Below are 20,649 nucleotides of genomic sequence, written 5' to 3' on the forward strand. Positions count from 1 at the left end.
CCTAGTTAGCAGGTGTACAATTTTTAAAAATGTAACTACAATGTAAAAACATGTGTTGTACTCAATAAGTGCATTGTATCAAATGATTAGTTTAAATGTAAGTACATAGTTAATGCCACTTAATATAAAGTGGGAATGCAAAGATATTTACAGCAATAATAAGATATGCCTGTTGTTGCCACCTTGCTTCCTAGTTTCATGGTAATATTTCAGGTATTACCGCAGCTTACACACACCTTCTGTTTCCAGTCATTTAAAGAGACTCTCTTTGTTCGTTATTTTATTTTTTCATTTACCAGTTTTATATCCTTCTATGTTCTCCTGTGTGTTCCATGTTGTTAATCTTTTATTTGATTAAAACTCCATGTTTGAGTTATCCTCCACCTCTGCCTGGATTAATCAGTGATACAGAGAGGTTGGTTTATCCAAAAATCCAGGTAAAACGTTTGCTGTTACTATTCAGATCATCAGGTTCATAGTATCATGTTGTTGCTCATTTATGTAATGCCCTTTGTATTATGCCATGCTACCTAGACCCACATCACTTAAATTAAACTTTTATCTAAATTTAACTAAATAAGGCCCCGTCAGAGGAAAGTACATTGAGAGGTAGTTACATTTGTGATCTGAAGCTTTCGTAACCCTTTTCTGTGGGAGTGCAAATAGAAAGTACTGTACTTAGTACAATAGGAAAACTTCTTAGAACTAAAATCCACTGTGAAAAATTGTTTAAAAAAATTGCTTAATTGTGTTAAATGTGCATTTGTAGTGTACTTGAAATCTTAAAAGTATGTTTTTAAAAAATTGTGCATGCATATATTTTAATGAAAAATAATTTTGCCTACTAAAGCATGTATTAATTAGCTTTAACTGTACTGTGTTCTTCGATATTAAAGATTTGTTTGTCCTACATTCTTGTCAGAAGATTCAGCAGTGCACTTTTCGCACAGACCACAAACCACACATGCCTTGTCGTGTATTTTGTTTAACCTTTTCATAAGTGATGATGTAATCTTTTCCACAAATCCACTGCCAAAACATATTTTTACACTGGGGAGTTCATATGTCAAGCCAAACAACAAATGTTTCTTCGTTTGTTTATTTGGTTGATCTCTTAAATTTCTTCCGTTCTTCAGTTTTAAAGAGCTGGAAGAACTTGAACCTTACGCTCCACTTCCTTGTAGTACTTGTCTGAGAGCCCAGCTGCCCTGCGGTCAAAAGTAAAAAAGTGATTGAGTTAATAATTATAAGACCGATGTGACCATTGCATGACCTCAACAAAAGATCTCTCCTTAACCAAGAAGGATATGAGTCTGCAGTACATGATTCAGCTATACAAGAAACTTTTGTGAGTCACTGTTCCTCTTTCACATGACCCTTGTCATACATTCCTACAGTATTAATGTGTTTGCAATTACATAAAAAAACTCAAATGGCAGAAATACAGTGCAAACACACTTCCCTTCCTGTTTTTGTATAGCAAGCGGATTTCTCTTTGTTTACCCACTTGGAAAGGGTGTAGACCACAGATTGAAATACTAAACGTAATTGCTTCATATAAAGCAGATGTGGTACATAGTGTGAAGACACATTTTGACGTTAAAAAACAAAAACAAAAAAAAGATGATGAAAAATGATGAAATTTCTTGCAAGCCCATTACCAACAGCCCTGAATGCAACAAAAACATTTTTTTAGCTAAAGCAAAGAAATTCATATATTTTAAAATATGTTGTAAGTGTCTAAACACTCCTGTATGCAATCAATAATTCTTTCTTTCATTAATTATTTAAGTTATTTTCATACTGTCTTTTTCTTCTGTCTACTTTAGTGTAAGGACATACTTGAGTTCCCTCAGCTTTTTTTCTTTAATCTCGTCCAGTCGTGCTCTGCGATTGCGCGCCTCTTCTTCCAGCCGCTCTCCCTCTCTGAACAGCTCTCTGCGCTGGGTGATGGCCTGCATCTCTCTCTCCCGTACCTGCTGCCTCACAGCCTGAGCATGCCTTTGGATTTTTCGATGCTGTTGCACCTCTTTTTCTCGTTCCTTCTCAATGAGCTCCTGCTGTGCCCTGGAAAAGCAGTATACAGCACACAATCTTCAATGGTATCTTTGTCCATTCTCCCCTCTTCCAGTTAAGACAAAATGTTCTGTCAGAAATTAAAGTAAATTTATTGATGTTTGCGGATTATAGAGGTAACACTTATTATATAGCACAATAATAAACATTTTACATTAACAAAAACACGATTGGGTGTCTTGCCAAGCATCTTGCCTTAACATTCTTAAATTGCATCATTTCAGTTTGTTATAAAGTGAGATGTAAGCAAGTTAAACATTATTTACTGAAAGATCTAACGAAAAAAAATCTGGTCTGGATCTTATGTATCTGGAGTGGAGCCATGATCTATCATTACATAATTACATTAAACCTTTAATATCTAACAACTGTGTTATATAAATGTTAAACAACCAACAATATCAAGGGATACAAACAACTCAACTGTTTTTAGCATACTAGGCAAAAGATTAAGAATGATTGTGTACATACTGTGAAATTTTATGCTAACTTTGCTAAAGTTTCCTGATAGCCTTTCAGTAATTTCACTCTTTATACTCAGACCTACACTAGAACATGATAAAACATGTAATTTTGACAGGTGTGTTTCTAGTTTGTGATTAGTATAGTAATTTAGATTATTAAATTAAAAATATTTTCTGCAAATGGATTAAATGCATTAATATACTGTATTTTTTTTAACCCTTTTTCTTTTTTAGTCGAATGCCTTTTTCCTTTATTTAACTTTTTTTGACAAGAAACCCCCAAGTACAACTCTGATATGTCCATGGCTGGTCTCTGCACAAAATTTGAAGGGATCACCTAAAAATGCTGTTTTCATTCACCTATTTTATTATTTTTTTTCATTCCAACACCAAATGCTATATGTCATTATTTTTTTAGGACCATGTTTACTGTTTTTTTTACTGACACAGACAAAAATGAAATGCACACATGTAGATCAGGTCAATCAAAAATTTCTATGCCCCTGTGTACCAACCAACCAACCCCCTTAGCAAGCTGAGTTTTTGGACCTCTGTGTTTCTGTGTTCACACTTGTCATGTTTGGTTTGATTAACAGAGCAATCGCACCAGAGTTCGTTTTAGTGTGGTTCGTTTGAGTAAGTGTGAATGTTGCCATCCAAACCCTGGTGCGCACCAAACAAGCGGTCCAAGACCAGATGGGTCTCGGTCCGCTTCCAAACGAACTCTGGTGCGGTTCGAATGAAGTATGAACGCAACACAGACCAAATACTTCTAAACGAACCAAAAACAGGATGTAATGACAAGATGCGACATGATTTAACGACACGGAATGAGCGGTGTAACAAAAACAAAATGAGCAGAGGGCAAAGGTGGAGCAACGATGAGGTAAAGTGCCTTTTATGAGCTCCTTGTGAGTTTGCAGGTGGTGAAAAGAAAATTATATGTACACGCAACAATGAGCGCGCTTAGTCCAGCAGACGGCATTAAGTGTGTTTGACTTAAAGCGGCGCTGACCACCCTGCTAAAAAAAAAACAATAGAAGCCCAATAGAAACCATCACAGAAATTCCGATGGTTTCCATTAAAATACCATTATAAACCATTAGCTTTTCCCAGTAAAACCCATTACAAAATTCCTTTTTGTAGTGTGTTTTGGGCATTTTCCCACCAATAGAATCCATCACATACCAGTAAACACCATTGTAGTTTCCATTAAAACCAATACAATTCCCATTAAAACCATTACATTTTCTATTGTGTTTTGGGCAGGGTTCTATTGGTTTTTCTTCAGCAGGGCAGACCGATCCGTTAATGGGTGCTTTGATATCATACACCCGTATCGCCGCTTTAATTCGAACACACCTTTTGGTTTGGGTGTTCAGTAAGTTCCAGTAGCCCCTCACTGCAGAACAAAACATCCAGGGGGCGGGGTTGGATCCACATCCAGGGGGTGGAGATTGGTAGGTTTAGGGGTGGGGATGGGTGGGTTTAGGGATCAGGGGGTGGAGATGGGTAGGTTTAGGTAAATGTAAGGTGGGAGGAGTTGGATCTAGATCCAACCACACCCCCTGGATCTTGTGTTCTGCAGTGAGGACCATCTGGTAAGTTCTGTCACGAAATATACGTCATTCAACCCGACCAATCAGGTTGTGAACGTATCACTACGCCTTTAGGTTCGGTATCTTTAGGTTCGCTGTTAAAAATGCCAATGTGAGACACTGGCATTTTTTTATTTTTTATTCCCAACAGTTAAACAGTTTCTGCAGCACCCCCACTTCCCACACCTATGTTGGCAGGTAATCATAATCGCAATTAAACATAAAAACAAAACAACAAAAACATACAGTACAGTAATACTTATACACATCATATCAGAGCCACACCATAACCATGTCAGTGTTTACAGAGTTGAGTTGATTTTAGGAAAGATTTTAGTTTCAATTTAAAAATGTCAATAGATGTGCACATCCTTATGTCTTCTGGTAGAGTGTTCCAATAAGTAATAGCTTTCACTGAGAAAGACTATAATCCAAAGGCAGAGTGACGAAATGGAACAACACAATCACTAGTGGATGATGATCTAGTAAATCTTACAGAGACTGTAGACCGAAAGTGCACAAAATCACGAAGTATGGAAGGGGCCAAACCATTTAAAATTTTATAAACCATACATAAATTCAAGAAAATTCTGAAGTTGTCAAAGCTCAGAAAATTGTATTTCTCCAAAACCCTACAATGGTGATATTGGTTAGACTTTTTGTTTGTAAAGAGTCTGTTTGTAAAGAGATTTTAAAGGTTTAACAACAGTTTCTCCTGCTTGACCCCAACATGTCAGACAATATGACTGATGAGACAAAAAATTGCAGCATGCATAAAAGTCTTAGCTACATCAGTATGTAGACATTGTCTAATTTGTCTGAAGTTTATCAAACTACATTTTATAGTCCTCACCAATTTCTTTACATGTTTTTTAAAACCAAGGTTTGAATCCAGCATTAAACCTAGATAATTAAACTCAGTGACAATTTCCATCTTCTCACCATTTATAAAAATATCTGCATTGGAAGAACACACCTTCATTTTAGAAAAAAACATCCCTTTTGTTTTACCAGTGTTCAAGGTAAGACACGATTGCTCCAACCACCGTGTAATCCTTTCCATGGCAATATTTAGCTTTTCGGCAGCTAACTCTGCAGTTCTCACTTATGTAAAAATAACAGTATCGTCAGCATACATTTGCATTTGTATCCCTTCGCACTGCTGTGGGAGATCATTGATGTATAAACTAAATAATAAAGGACCTAGTATTGATCCTTGAGGTACGCCCATTGTAGAGTTTAAGGAATTAGAATGAACCCCTTTAATTTTTACACATTGCTGTCTGATAAATATGAGGAGATCCATGCTAAAGCCCCAGATGAAAGTTGGAACTTAGATAATTTAGAAAGAAAAACATTGTGATTGACCATGTCAAAGGCTTTATGCAAATCTAAAAATACAGCACCAACTGTTCCACCTTTGTCAAGCTTAGATTTTATTTGTTCTGTTAGGTGTAAAGTAGCTGTTTCAGTGGAGTGATTTACTCTGAAACAAAATTGCATACAGTGTAAACCAGCCTTAGCTGTATTAAGATAAGATGTCAGTTGTTCAAGAACTACCTTTTCTGCAGCCTTTGAGACTACTGGTAATATACTGATAGGTCAATAGTTACTAACCTCACAATAATCCCCAGATTTAAAAATAGGAGAAACAATGGCTTGCTTCCAAGCAGTAGGAAAAACACTGTGTTCAAATGATAAATTAATTAAATGAGAAATAACAGGAGCCAAACCATTTAAATCATTTAAACCGTCTAGCTGTGTCTTAGAGGATTTAGTAATTCTTGTGGGTCCTTTAATAATCTGATTTAAAAGATATTTATCTGCAATAGTTTTCAGTTTTTTTCTCTTTAATCTTTGTGAGTTTTGAGAAACTTAGTGTCAAACTGACGAACATCACTGCATTTAGTATTTATAAGTGAACTGATAACTTTGTTAACCTGTGTTTCATTAGTCATGGCTAGGTTAAAACCTAGGCTATCAACATCAGACGGTTGTCACACCCCTGGACTGTCTTGTGTGTGTTTTGCTCCCCATGTGCTCTGTGTGACCTAGTTTCTGCCATTGTCTATTATTAGTTAATCACCTTCATTGTGTTCACCTGTCTGCCCCTCGTTATCTGCCCTATATTAGTTGCTGTCCATTTAGTTCTAGTTTGTTGGTTATTGTTGATGTTACCCTGTGTGTGTACCTCCTCATCTCAAGTTATATTAAATCTCTTATTCCCTTTGAACCTTCATCTTCGCGTGTATTGTGTGTGCACTACCCAGAACTGTGACAGAATAACCGACCCAAACAAAAGTAAAGTTTAGCAGCGTGTTTCCCCTCATTTTGTTTTTTCGTTTTTGTCAGTTTTTATTTTTGTTTTGTCATGGATGACCCCGCCTGCCTCCTCCTCATGCTGGAGCAGAGGAGCTTTTCCCTCGAGGACCATACGAGACTGTTCGTGGAAATCTCCAACTATACCCACTACCCGGACTACTGCCTCTGCACGTTCTACCAAGCGAGCCTGAACGACGAGTGCAGAGCGTGGTTGTCCGGAGATGGTCCTCGGGGAGATTTTGCCACCTTTGTGGAGTGGGTGCTGGTGTCCTGTGGATCCCCACTGACCGTGGACTTCGAGAACGATGACACCAGTCCCACTCCTGACCCAGAGCCCAGCCCACCATCACCCCGAGCCGCAGAGCGTCAGCCCGAGCCCACCGCGGATGGAGAGCCAGCGCCCATAGCAACCCACGAGCCATCGCAAGAAGGAGCGACTGAGCTGGAGATTGCCCTGGAGCCAGAGCCTCATGGACCATCCGATCAGGTGCGAGAGCCGGCTACATCGCACGCGACAGTGGAAGTTACAGTGGAGCGTGAGGGTGCTGAAGAGAGCCCCGCCCACTGCACTGCCGCTGAGGGTGAGCAGTCGCAGAACTCTGGGGATTTAATAGATTGTGAAACTCATGCAGACATGCCTTCTCTGCTTCCGTCTTCATCTGAAGTCTCTAACTACCCTGAATTGCTTACCTACCCGGATTTCCCACCCACCCTCCCTCTCCTGCCTCCTCCTAGAATATTTCTTTCGCTTTTTGCTAATTTTTCCCCCAGTTCATTAACAGAATTAATACAAAAATTATTAAAAGTAGTAGCAACGGAGTAATCATCTAGAATTAAATTTCCCTGAACTTTTATCTTGAGATCTCATGGAGAATTTGTCTCCTTCTGTAGAAGGTTGTTAACATTTTTCCAAATCAATTTACTGTTTCCTTTTGCCTCATTCAATTGAAGATAATAACTTGATTTAGCTACTCTCAGCTCTCGAATAACTTTATTCTGCAGTCCTTTGTAACAAAGCCTTTCGATGTCCCTTCCTGACTTAGTAGCCGTCTTTAATGCAGAGTCCCTGTTCTTCATCAGCTTCCATAAGTTATCGTTGAACCAAGGTAGATTATTTTTATACGTACTTTTTTTCTGAACTTTTATAGTGAATTTGTCCCTGACAAAGTTAGCCCTATTGATGAGCGTGTTACACCCATACTCTACATCCTGAGAAGATGATATCATCCCACTTTAAACTAGCTGTTTCCTCATTCAACTCTGCTAGCTTTCCTTTAGATATACAGCAGAAAACATTACTAGAAGTTGTCACATTGTTTTTAAACCTGTTTTTAGTCAGTTTCTGAGCAACCGTGGTTAAATTATGGTCACATAACCCAGCGATCAAATTGTAATTCTTGGTTATCCTTTCAGGTTTGTTTGTGAATATTAGGTCTAGCTGTGTCTTAGAGGATTTAGCAATTCTTGTGGGTCCTTTAATTATCTGATTTAAAAGATATTTATCTGCAATAGTTTTCAGTTTTCCCATTTCAAGTTAAAATCACCCATAAGAATTATTTCTTTGTTATGATTACATTCCTTTGAAATTTCTGTAAGTTGTTTAAAAAATATATCATTTGCTGAGGGGGGTCTATACACGCACATGATAATAAATGACATTTGAGGAGACAAAATTATTTTTAGCCCTCCAACCTCCAAGTCGTTAATAGAGTTAAACAAGACGTTCACACTTAGGGTGAATCCCATTTCTCTGTCTTATCCCTTCCCCTTAGTTTTGCGCGTTCACGTGAGTAAGGGCTATCCCAATTCTCATTTTGATCGAGGGGTAGGGCTAAGGGGAAGTGGTAGATACCCTTTAAAACCAAGCATTTTCGCAAGCTTACTTGAAACCAAGGGGTACCCAGAACACGCTGCGCAACCGGGAACGATGGCGGCGAGATCACCAAGTATTTTCGGCTTAAATAATTTATTTAAAAATTACGACAGTCTTGTTCTGTGCTCTAGACAGTCCTGTACATATATATTTGCAACCATGTTCTTAATTGAAACGTTTTTAAAAATCGCTAGTTTGCTACGCTAACGTTACATTGCTGATTTGCACAACAGTCCCACAGACTAGCCTTGAATGGACGCCATGCATGTCTACAGTTTTAACAAGTTTGTAAAACGATCCAAAGTTTGTGATCAACACTTGTCGGCTCCGGTGACGTAGCAGCCAGCTAGCGACGGTGTATGATGACGTAACCGTAACCAAGTGGTGTCTCATTTCATAGGGGTATGTTTTCACCCCTAGCGCTTACCACTCGGTTTCGAGGGACAAGGGCTAGGGGTAAGACGAAGGGGTAGGGGAAGGGGAAGGGGTAAAACAGAGAAATGGGATTCACCCTTAATGCCATTTCTCACGTATATTAACACTCCCCCTCCCCTTCCCGATGATCTATCACGTCTAAAACATTGATATCCAGGCATCATAAATGCACTTGGAGAAGATCATTGATGCAACCGCATTTCAGATAAGCAAAGGAAGTCCAAATTTAATTAAAGGGTCTTATCTACAGGACATCCCCAGGCACTCACCTTGTCGTGAGACGCCACGGTCGTCCCCAAATGAGGCTCAACTCCAGAGACCAGTTGTGTTATCGGGTTAACCGGTCCCAGATTTAATTGAACATCCCCAGAGAGCAGCAGTAAAATAAGCAAGAACCCATGAGTCTTTCGTGACGGCGCAGTGAAACCCCGCTGTCTAGCGGCATATTTACGCATCACAGCATGTCCATAGTCCAGTACAGATGAGTAAATTGTATAGTATCCGAGCAGATTATGATGAAAACTTCCCACGCAAGTAAATGACTGGAGAAAGCCAGAATATGACCAGTTTTCCCCCGAGCAACATAATTACTCGAGTTTTTGGGACACAACTGATCAATGTGGAGAGTTCTGGACACAACACGTGCCAGTAGTGCAGCCGCAGAAAAAAAGTAATAGTAGAAAAAAAACACACCATGAAATGTAGATTCTATTTTTTTGTGACTGCAATGTTTAACTCTGCGAGTAAAGTTTAAAATGGTCTCTGACAAATGTGTATAAAGACAGAAAAAACGGCCAGCTAGATATAAAAAAGTGGAGTCGCAGCACCTGCCAGGATACGACACCATGCCACCATCTTTCAAAATCATTTTGAAATTAACTACAAGTGTGAACACACCCTAAAAAAGCCATGTGTACAGCCACGCTAATATGTAATACATGTTATGGTGTTTGTACCTCAGGACCCTTTCAAACTCTGCTCTCTCTCGTCCAGCCTCAATGGAAAGCAAGTGCTCCTTGTGAGTGACCTGCTCTAAACGAGCAGCCTTCAGCTTTTCTTCCACTTCCAGCTTCCTCAAATTCTGCTCTTTCTCTTTTCTTCTCCATTCCCTTGCAGCCGCTTCTTGGTTCCTCCGTGCCCTGATCTCATCCTGACAGTTCAGAGAAAAACTCAAATATATGAATCCAGAATGTAAATTTCACTGCCTCCAACATGGTCAGCCAATTGGTACTGTAAATGTATTACGCCATGGGTATACAAGAGGATACATCTTATTATATGCATTAGTAATTTTTTATGAGGATGTAATATTTTACCTGCTCAGCTTTATGGTCTCTGTCCCTTTCTTGAAGAGCTCTCAGTCGTGCCACTTCCTTCTCTTTGTCTTTCTTGATATTTATCTGCTCAGCTTCATACTCTGCCTCTCGTTCCTAGAGTTCATCAAACACATGCTTCTTCTTTCTTACTTAAACATACTGGTGGTTATTTATTTTGTGTTGATAGTCATACATTGTGTCAATATCACAAAACATTTATACTAGCCTAAATTAAAAAAAAAAACAAGCTCACTGAGGACAAGTAAACAGTCAGCGACTAAATAAGAAATTACAAGCAATAGGATGAAGAAGAGTGATGAATGAAGCAAGATAGTGAGAAAGCCATTAAAGACTTTTCTTACCAATTTCTTATGCGTGTACTCTACAGCTCGCAGATCTTCTAATCTCTCTTCTTCATTTTTCTGCTCTTTAGCAAGCAAATTCTCTTCATTTATCTTCTGAATTTCTTGAAGCAAATTCTTCTGCTCCTCCTTCTTCCTTTCAATGGCCTGCGATAATATCACACACAGAGATTAACTCACACATACTTATCTATATGAGTTAGAAGACTTTATAATTTGAACTGATCTAGAGATTCATTGCATGTACCCTGAGCTCCTCCATCTGCATCCTCTCCATGTTTTCCAACAACTGCTGACCCTCTTGCTCCTTCAACTCATCCTGTAGCATTTTCTCCTCCAGACGCATCTGGATCTGGTCCAGGATGCACATCTTCCCACTTTAAGGACACCCAGCCATCAACCATAGAGAACAGAGCATTGTATTTAGAGTATACAGAATACAGAGCGTGAACATCCTTACTCAATCCTTTGCTGCTTTCGCAGCTGTTCAATTTGTTCCTTGGTTTCTAAGGCCCGGCGACGCTCCACCTCCATCATGGCATCCAGTCTCTTTTCTTCCTCCTGCCACTCTGCACGGTTGTGTTTCTTCTCCTGAATTTGTGCATCCCGGACAACATGGCACTGCACTTCCTGAATTAACTACAGGAGTACAAAAGCAACATTTGCATGTACGCAACATTTACAGTAAGTGGGTCATGCACTGCATCTCATTTCCGAGGCTGCGTCCGCCGGAGGTCGCATTTGTTGGCAGCATGTGTCATTGAGGAGGTCTCATGGCTGAACTTTTCTTAAACATGATTTAAATGAGACAGCCTTGATGTCTGTGGCCAACAAATGCAACATCTGGAGAACACAGCCTCCGGAATAAGATGCAGCTATGGTTTGACTTTTCATTCCGGTCCTATCTACCTCATTGAGCTTCTTGACTTCATCCTCTTGTTCCATTCTCAGGGTATTCGCCCGTTCCAACAGGTACTGAGCCCGGTCCCTTGCTTCTGCCTCGAGCTCACTGAGGTTCTGGTTCTTCTGCCGAGACAGGTCCGCCTGACGCATCTGTGCTTTTCTCTGCTCTGCAGTATCCTGGCACAATGACAACAACTAGATTTACTTATCTTGAAGAAAATAGCCATGCTTTGAAGATAGCCAAAGAAAAATGTTGGGGCCATACACACAGACAGTTTTGTGGGCAATGGAAGGATTTAAAAAAAGAAAAAAAAAGAAAAGAGGTCTTTGTTTTTTCTCAAGACTTTGTTTTTTTGTTTTGTTTTTTTTTCCAACTTGAGCACCATGTTTTTAGAATGCTGTGTCATATGTGAGACATTGCAAAAGAAGCAAAACATGTTTACATAAAAAAAAAAAAAAAAACACAGCAGTGCAGTCCAACACAAAAAATAGTCTACAAGGTAAGGTTCGTTCTGTGTAAATTAAATGATGCTTCAACCAGAGCCTTGGTTATCAGTATACTTTTTTTTTTTTTTCCAGCTGCACACAAGAATTAACAAATAGCTTGTTAACTTCTTAAAGGGGTCATATAATGGTACATGCACTTTTACAAGTTGATTGTACTGAAATGTGTGTTAGCAGTGCCTGTACACAACCATCATAAAATGATAAAAATCCATCCAGTGTTTTTTTTTAAATCTCCTTATTTGTTTTACCCTGTCTCAAATCAAGCCGTTCGGTCGGACGCCCCTCCCACGATGGTTGATTGACAGCAGTGTTTCAACACAGACCCGCCCTTGCTCGTGAGCGAGCTGTCAATCATAGTCCGCGCGTCATTGTTGATATACGCTGGAGCTGTCTATGAGCAGAATGGCGTCTAAGCGATTGTGGTGTTCTGTTCTCGGGTGCAATAATGAACACAGCAGTCATTTTGATGTTCCTAAGTCCGAACCGCTGAAGACACAGTGGCTGAGTTTTGCTTTTGAAGGGAATATTCCCCACGAGCAACGTCAATGTTTTCATGTTTGCGCGAATCATTTTTCACCAGACTGCTTTATAAATGAAGGTCAGTATAAAGCTGGTTTTGCTAATGCCGAGTTCACACTGCACGATTTTCAAACTCGTCGGATCGCTGTTGTTTTCACACTGCGTGACTATCTGGGGTAGCATTCAGTCGCTGCTGTGTTCACATTGCATGATGGATCGGCGACAGGGGCTTTCACATTGCACGATTTCACAATAGGAAGAATCGCCGACAACTCTGTCTGATCCGCAAACTACATTTCACAACAAAACACACGCGAGAAGTGATAAGGAAATAACGCGAGAACCTGCCTGCATCAGCCCGTTGTTCTCGGGCTAGACTGGAAGTATTAAAAAAATATAGCCCGCAAATTATCTGTGCGCTGATTTCCAGCTACAAAAAGAAAAACAGATTATGCAGGAGGGAGATGCAGGGAACAGGGATTGTGTTCTGCAAAGAGTGGTAAATAATAATTTGCAGTAACTGTTATGGTGACGTTGCGGCTGGTCAAGCGTTTGTGCTTGTTTCTGTATGATATAATTGTACATATTAAAATACTGATATGGTCTATAACTCCTCACGGAACTTCCCTCTGCCCTGTATCTTTGTCTCTCATTAGCTGAAGGTCATCATGATGTAATTTTCAGTCAGAAATCATTGCACACAGCGTGATTGTGAATCGCCGACGGCTCCAGATATTTAGCATGCCAAATATTTCACGGGCGTCGGCGACGTGTCGGCGATTCTCTCTGATCGCGTCTTTGGTAATTCACACTGCGCGATTGTCACTCGCGTGAACGAGCTCCGATTTGCCTCCGATGTCGGGCATTTGTCGGCGATTTATCAAAACCTGTCGGCGAGTGAAAAATCAGGCTAAAATCGTGCAGTGTGAACTCGGCATAAGAAGCTGCTCCTGAAAAAAGAATCGGTACCAACTATTCGTGTTCCTGCTAAACCTCCAGAAGAAGTGAGTGTAACGTTTAATTAACCTTTATATTAATCTTTGCAAATAGCTAGCAGGCTTCACGATGTATGTGGCTAATGTTTACATTCAGGGTACATGCATGTTTTCTATTTACGACGTTCTCAATATGAAAAATTCCGGCCGTGACCTCATATCAGTGTTTCCGCCCTGAGAGTTGTACCTAACACTGCATAGATAACGTTACGCATCACTGACAAGCCTACATTTACCGAATTTATTTTTCATGACCATTAGCTGTAACATCAATCTGTCAATAAACTAACGTATCAGTAAACACATAGCGTTCGTATCTCACTACTCTACCTGACAGTACACACAAAAATAGATAAAAGTGACATTACGTTAACCAACCATTCAGAAACGTCCAGTTCGAGCCTTAATTGTCGAACTTCTTCGGGCCATCATCCTGTTCGGTCCGACTCGGTTCGAATTGATAAGGTTGCACAGTATCCTCAGAGACTCCGCTGCCATTCTTCAAAATATACCCTCAACTGTTGTCAAGGCAACACTCCACGTGTGTTGTGTCAAAAACGCCCCACAGAACAGAGGGGCGGGGCGAGCAAAGCTCATTAGCATTTAAAAACACACGCACTAAAACGGTGTGCTGAAAACAGAGCTGTTTTTGAGCAGGTAAAATGAGTGTTTTCTTACAATACTAATGAGAATTTTTAATTAAAGTATATTACAAACTTTCAATTTAGACCCTAAAGAATCATATTAGCTTGTACAAAAATGGCATTATATGACCCCTTTAAAAAAGCATTAAGTTACAGTTGTTTTTAATTGCTTTGTACAATTTAAAAACAATTTTTTTACATTTATTTTATTACCAGTCTCACAACGGATCATCAAAAAAACTGTTTTAAAAAAACATTTCAGCAAAAGATCACAAAGTATCCTTTTCATTACACATAATAGGCGATTCATCTATATAATGCTACCACAATCAAATTTTGCATACGCATCTCTTCCCATTCGGTTTAATACATTGATTTATCATTAAAGTCAGGTTTTTACCTTGGCAGCCCTGTCCGTGTTGTCTGTGTTCCACATTTCTATTGTCTTCTATGGTATGACTCTTCTAAAATGAGGTAACCTCAATGACAACAGTCTACAAATGGCACATCCTTCAAAATGTCATCCTCCACCGTGATTGGACGGCTGACTAAAAAGTGACAGTGATGAGCATTGCATTTTACCCAAATTTGAACATGTTTCAACTCGCAAGCAAAAAAACACCCAAGCACTCAGTGTGAAAAAGATGCTCAGTGCCTCGTCACACTGCTGGCGTTTTAAAAATTGCTAGCCTCGAGAAAAAAAATGCTTTGGACACACAGCCTAAAAGTTATTTTTATAATAGCTACTTTTCTAAAATGAGACAACCTTGATGTATGCGGCTGACGAATGTGACCTCTGGAAAAAAAGCATCCTTTGAAAAGTGATGTGCTCCCTTGATTTCCTTGGCCACGCCCCATTGTTTAACCATTTTCTAGTACTCATTCGGTTAATTGTTCTCACCTGTTCCTCATGTGTTTGCTTTCATTTCATTTTGCTAGTTTGTTTTGAGCCACATGCGTTAAGATTTCTGACACTCCAAGCCGACGGTCGGCCACCGACCAATGTTGGACCATTGTTGAACACTACATGTTGGCACTAGTCAGAACCGTTGGACGAAATCAGGGGCTTTTTGGCCATTTGAGCATATTCAATCGTGTCCATCGGCGAGAGAGAATTAGATGTTCAGTTTAGTGAACAAGTCAGTGCGCAAGAATAAAAGCAAAAGTGATGAATGCAAGCAAAGAAGTCGAGACAGCACAGACAAAAGTGACAGCAGCTTATATATGTGCTGCTATCCATGTTAATCAAACAGACATATCACTCACTGCTTTTGACTGAATAACTTCTGTAACTTTAATTGTAAGGATTAATCTGTATTTGTTTATAGAATGTAGACCAGGGATTCTCAAATGTGGCCCACGAGATCCACTTTCCTGCAGAGTTTAGCTCTAACCCTAATCAAACACACCTGAGCATGCTAATAAGCGTCTTCAAGATCATTAGAAAAATCACAGGTAGTTGAGTTTGATCAGGGTTGGAGCTAAACTCTGCAGCAGATTAGCCCTCCAGGGAAAGATTTGAGGAACCCTGATGTAGACTATCCAGTGTTATTTTTAACATTTGATTACATTATTCAGTTTATGTACCTGAATACTACTGTTAGACCTACCTTTTTTACTTATTCATTCTGTTGTATTTTTTGTGATTTTGTTTATTTGTTCTATTTATTACTACTAATTACTGTCTGTTTACTTCTCGTTTTTAGTTAAAATAAGTTGAAGTTTTACCCCATACCACCACCTAGAGTTGTGCATTTTTTTTTTTGTATCTTTCTAATAATATGTTCACGAGTTCACACTTTTACATATAATCAGATTGAGCAAATAGTAAGCATATTTGGTGTGCTATCTGACAAGAGGGCTCCGAGCTCGGAATATAGCCCAAACCCGAGAACTCCCCTACCCCTAAGCTGGGAAAAGAATAGTTAAGAGTAAGGAGTTGGGTGAAGCAGGGATGCTGGAAGCTGGAAGCTATGACCTCAAGGTTAGACTATTGTAATGCTTTATTGGGTGGTTGTTCTGCACGCTTGATCAACAAACTACAGTTAGTCCAAAATGCAGCAGCTAGAGTCCTTACTAGAACCAGGAAATATGACCATATTAGCCCGGTTCTGTCAACACTGCACTGGCTCCCTATCAAGCATCGGATAGATTTTAAAATCTTGTTAATTACTTATAAAGCCCTGAATGGTTTAGCTCCTCAGTACTTGAGCGAGCTCTTATCGCATTATAGTCCTCCACGTCCGCTGCGTTCTCAAAACTCCGGCCGTTTGATAATACCTAGAATATCAAAATCGACTGCGGGTGGCAGATCCTATTCCTATTTAGCACCCAAACTCTGGAACAGTCTACCTAACACTGTTCGGGAGGCAGACACACTCTGTCAGTTTAAATCTAGATTAAAGACCCATCTCTTTAGCCTGGCTTACACATAACACATTAATACGCTTCTATTATTCAAATCCGTTAAAGGATTGTTAGGCTGCATTAATTAGATCAACCGGAACCGGGAACACTCCCCATAACACACGATGTACTCGTTACATCGTAAGCTGAATGGCATCTACGCTAATATTTGTCTGTTTCTTTCCTAGTCTGTTTCTCAGTCCGTATCCGATCATATGGTGGATCAGCACCAAGAGATGATGTCTACAGCCCTGATCGTCAGCGGAGACCAGGACACCCAGATGACCCCCAGAGATATATCCCCAGTGAAAACCTCGATTGAATACAATAAAACTAAAAAAAAAAATAAAAAAAATAACTAAAATATAAAAAAATACCTAACTACATAATACTACTATTGTTAGAAATTGTAACAAAATTAAAATAGAAATATAAACTATTGAACTGCGGGTTTCGTCTGGTCAGAGGAGAACTGGCCCCTGACTGAGCCTGGTTTCTCCCAAGGTTTTTTTCTCCATTCTGTCTCAGAGGGAGTTTTGGTTCCTTGCCACTGTCGCCTCTGGCTTGCTCAGTTGGGGACACTTAATTTCTAGCGATTATCGCTGATTTGATTGCACAGATACTATTTAAACTAAACTGAGCTAGACAATGACATCTCTGAATTCAATAATGAAATGCCTTTAACTGAAAATTGAGTGTTTCATCTTATTATACATTACTGACACTCTATCCTCCAATTTGATACTGTTAAGTGCTTTGACACAATCTGTATTGTAAAAGCGCTATATAAATAAAGGTGACTTGACTTGGAAAACTGTCATGGGACAGAGGTGAGTTTGGCCGTATATAAATATTTATCATGCTAATTAAGTTGATTATCTAAACAAGTTCCACCTTTGCTGAATTGGTCGATTATCTGAACGTGCTCCTCTCGAACTTTGTTAATAAATGAATTATGAATTAACAAATAATTTTATGAATTGTAAATAAATAAATAAATACTTTGATTGTGCTAACCCTTAAATTACATGTAACAATGATCTTGTGTTTTCAAACAATTATTATGTGGAAAGAAATAACGTACAAATGGAATGAAAGCATGAGATCTGGGCCCATATTCACAAAACATGTTATCTTACCACTAAGAGTTCTCCTAAACAGCAGTAAAAGTTTTTAGCTAATACTTTTCTCTTAAAACGTATTCACAAAGTTGCTGAGACAAACTTTTACTAAGGAATAGAGAGAAGTCTTAAGCTAAGAGTAAGGGCGGGGTTGACCTTGTCGCTATGGATGATGTCAGCATGCTTACTAACTATGCACACAGTGATTGGCTCTGTCAGAGATTCATTTATAGAAGTATTGTAGAGCGCGATATTATGTTTCCACATTCAAATAAAGACTTTAAAATGCAGGATAAGTGTCACTAATTAAACAATATAATATATATGTATATTATAGCTAATTGTCAGCCTGTATGCTTCTTGTAAACAATTAGAGAATATGCATATAAACAGCCTTTTAATTAACAGAGTAGAATAATCATGGATGATAGTAAGACATGCAAACAAAAAAGAAAACCAAACTGGACGCAAGAACAGCTGTTACTTTTTGCCCAATTGGTTAATGAAAACAAGCATATAATCAAAGGAAAATTTGAAGTTGGGATAACCTCCAAAACCAAAGGCGATACCTTTTTAAAAGCACATTATCGTCAAATGTTTCTAAAATGTTTATGTTCCGAGGCAGATTGCCGGCAACAGCCACTTTAGGATAGTTTGTGGTTTGGTCTTAGTGACTTAGGAATCCTCTTTACTACTTCACAGATTTAGGAGCTTCTTTTAGCCTTAAGATGTTTTGTGAATAGGGGCCCAGATTTTTAAAGAATGACTAGCTGTGTTAAATGTGATTCGTTCGGAAAATGTACTGCTTACTTGTTTAAATAGTTAACCCTTTCTTTCACACGTGAGTTTAAAATATTCTATCTGAGCCCCCGGCGTGAGTTTTTTTAGGCGACCGTTATTTTAGAACTTATAGCCTTATTGTTTCCATGGCGACGCGTCATGCTTGTCACGTGACACACCGCAGCCGTAATAGCGCTGGATGACACATGGATTGCTTTCATTTCGTTTTCCCTTTTTTTACTATTAATATTCACAAACATACTCGCTATATTATTAAATATCTGATATTCCGATTCTGAAATATATGCAAGTAAATGTGTTTGGTTGTTTAAACACGTTTATAATGATCGTGCTAGTTGATCTAAACCGGGTGATGGGCGCCGCCATGTTTGCTCGCGCTGAATCCAGCTGTGGGATTTACAACACGTAAACTCATCCTCTCCTCCCGAAACACGTTAAAGTAAGTCTCCAGTAAACTGTGAGAAGAGCAGAGTAAACTTTAAAGTATCTACACAATCTGTATATGATATCAATAAAAACATGTCGTCAGATTATATTTGTAAGGATCATTATTGCTGCTTCCATAGACATCAGCGCATATCTTACAAACTATAAATGTATGGCTTTGCTAGTACTTATGTGTATTTAAATGTCTGAAATCTAAAATAAGCATTATATGGTTGAAAACACTGAATAAGTGATAATATTACAAGCGCTCGCGCGTCTGATCTGGCTCCGCGCCAGAAAGCAGATTTGAATTTCAGCAGTTGATGACGTGACTCGCTGAAGGACCAGCCAAGACTGATCACACCGGTGTTATCGTAGGCGTTAAAGGGAATTAAAATAAACTGCAATAAAGTATTTCTGCTGAAACCTCATTGTTCTATGAGGTTCTGTTATAGTTTTCTCCCATAGCAAACTATAGTAGCAAACTCATATCATATTTTTAATAACTATTGAACACAACTACACATATTATAATATAGCCCATTTTAAATACTGTTCAGCCACAACATTACAACCACCTGCCCAATATTGTGTAGGTCCCCCTCATGCTTCCAAAACAGCTCTGGGGTCTCATTTATAAAACTCTCCGTAGATTTCATCCTAAAAGTGTACGTACACACAAAAGCTAGATTTTGCGTACGCGTGAATTTTTTAAAACCTTGCGTATGCCAGAACCTGCGCAAACATCCCTTTATAAATCCCAGTCAGGGGAAGATTGTGCGTACGTGCATCTCTACCCCGACTCCTCCCAGAAATCACCATATATGGTGTTTTACTATGCATAACCTCATCTGCATATAATTTCCATGCATATTCCCATCCACGTGACACCGTGTTTAACACCGTCAAAGGTACAAGACTTATTATGGAAATATGAGATCCTGACTGTAATTCCATTTGGGCCATAGCCTACACATTAATTTTTATTGCTAAAAATTATCCAGTATCCTTGTTACGTTTTATAATAAATATATGAAATTATCCATAAAAACAAAACGGTTTAAAATAGTTGATCTCATTCTTTTACACTGGTCATATAGTATTTCAATTGTTTTAAACATTTCAAATCAAATTAAATTTATGCAGTTTTGCTGATAAGGTGAACATAAGCTGAACATCTATTTTTAGTGGAAACAGCTGATATAATAGGACTATATTTTTTGCAGTGTAAATACAATTGTCTGACTCTGCGAATTACTGAAAGTATTTTAAAAAGGAAATGTGAAAATCTTACCGTTTTCCTTTAATGGTATCCTTCAAATAAAGTGGTATTTTTTTATAATGTTTTGGAGATGCCTTTACATGACATCAACACGTCCGTGCAGCTGTGGTTGTACAGTAAGATATTATCATTGGTCCTATTCAAACCGGACCATGAGATCTGCAGTTTAGTTTAAAAATGAATTATTGTGCGCCTATAGCGCTCCTCGCTGTCATTAAAACATAGGATGCCACATGAAAAGTGATCAAATGCATCCACTATATGTCTAAATTTAATTTTGTTTAACTTCTGCGTAATGACTTTTTGTAATTTCAGTGCTTATCTCCAATGAGAGTGGAATATTTATTGTAAATGCATATCGAAATGAAAAAACAGTTTAAAATCGTTTACTTCATTACTTCTCACTCCAACAGAGTTCGTACGCATGGTCTAGAATGTCCGTACAGTGTGTACATAATTACGCAACGTTTATTTTTTATAAATCCGGATATGTGCATGGAAAATTGCTTACGTATATTATATGCCCATTTTGTGCGTACGCAACGTTTATAAATGAGACCCCTGATGTGTCGAGGCATTGACTCCACAAGACCTCCAAA

The 20,649-nt window shown here is 38.8% G+C and overlaps 2 protein-coding genes across 9 annotated transcripts in view; one reads left to right on the forward strand and one right to left on the reverse strand.

The window, feature by feature from the left end:
- cfap45 (cilia and flagella associated protein 45) overlaps positions 1–20,649 on the reverse strand; it is a 32,809-nt gene that overhangs the window by 8,389 nt on the left and 3,771 nt on the right. For 4 of the 6 annotated variants that reach the window (XR_009266934.1, XR_009266933.1, XM_058750991.1 and 1 more), the window contains exons 5-12: positions 11,356–11,526; positions 10,907–11,085; positions 10,694–10,823; positions 10,447–10,593; positions 10,085–10,198; positions 9,725–9,918; positions 1,843–2,067; positions 1,168–1,208 (exon numbers count right to left, since the gene is read on the reverse strand). Coding sequence is in view for 4 of the 6 variants with exons in the window: in XM_058750991.1 (XP_058606974.1) it covers positions 1,168–1,208; positions 1,843–2,067; positions 9,725–9,918; positions 10,085–10,198; positions 10,447–10,593; positions 10,694–10,823; positions 10,907–11,085; positions 11,356–11,526 (1,201 nt within the window). In the remaining 2 variants the exon portion in view is untranslated. Of the gene's footprint in view, positions 1–1,083; positions 1,209–1,842; positions 2,068–9,724; positions 9,919–10,084; positions 10,199–10,446; positions 10,594–10,693; positions 10,824–10,906; positions 11,086–11,355; positions 11,527–20,649 lie in introns of those variants that run through there. The other 2 variants (XM_058750993.1, XM_058750992.1) reach the window with 2 other exon arrangements.
- Positions 6,067–19,251, forward strand: LOC131524173 (uncharacterized). Of its 3 annotated transcripts, XM_058750996.1 has the most exons (3): positions 6,067–7,041; positions 7,504–7,566; positions 16,609–19,251. In XM_058750996.1, exons 1-3 carry the CDS (start codon positions 6,510–6,512, stop codon positions 16,740–16,742), a joined length of 729 nt encoding a protein of 242 aa, XP_058606979.1. In that variant the 5' UTR covers positions 6,067–6,509; the 3' UTR covers positions 16,743–19,251. The 3 variants fall into 3 exon arrangements, 1 of the variants encoding a protein (XP_058606979.1); XR_009266935.1 differs by lacking the exons at positions 6,067–7,041; positions 7,504–7,566 and adding an exon at positions 12,110–13,379 and having other exon boundaries at positions 16,609–16,737; XR_009266936.1 differs by lacking the exons at positions 6,067–7,041; positions 7,504–7,566 and adding an exon at positions 12,110–12,454 and having other exon boundaries at positions 16,609–16,737.

The sequence above is a fragment of the Onychostoma macrolepis genome, chromosome 18 (genome assembly GCF_012432095.1).
Source record: "Onychostoma macrolepis isolate SWU-2019 chromosome 18, ASM1243209v1, whole genome shotgun sequence".
In the NCBI taxonomy this organism is placed as follows: Eukaryota; Metazoa; Chordata; class Actinopteri; order Cypriniformes; family Cyprinidae; genus Onychostoma; species Onychostoma macrolepis.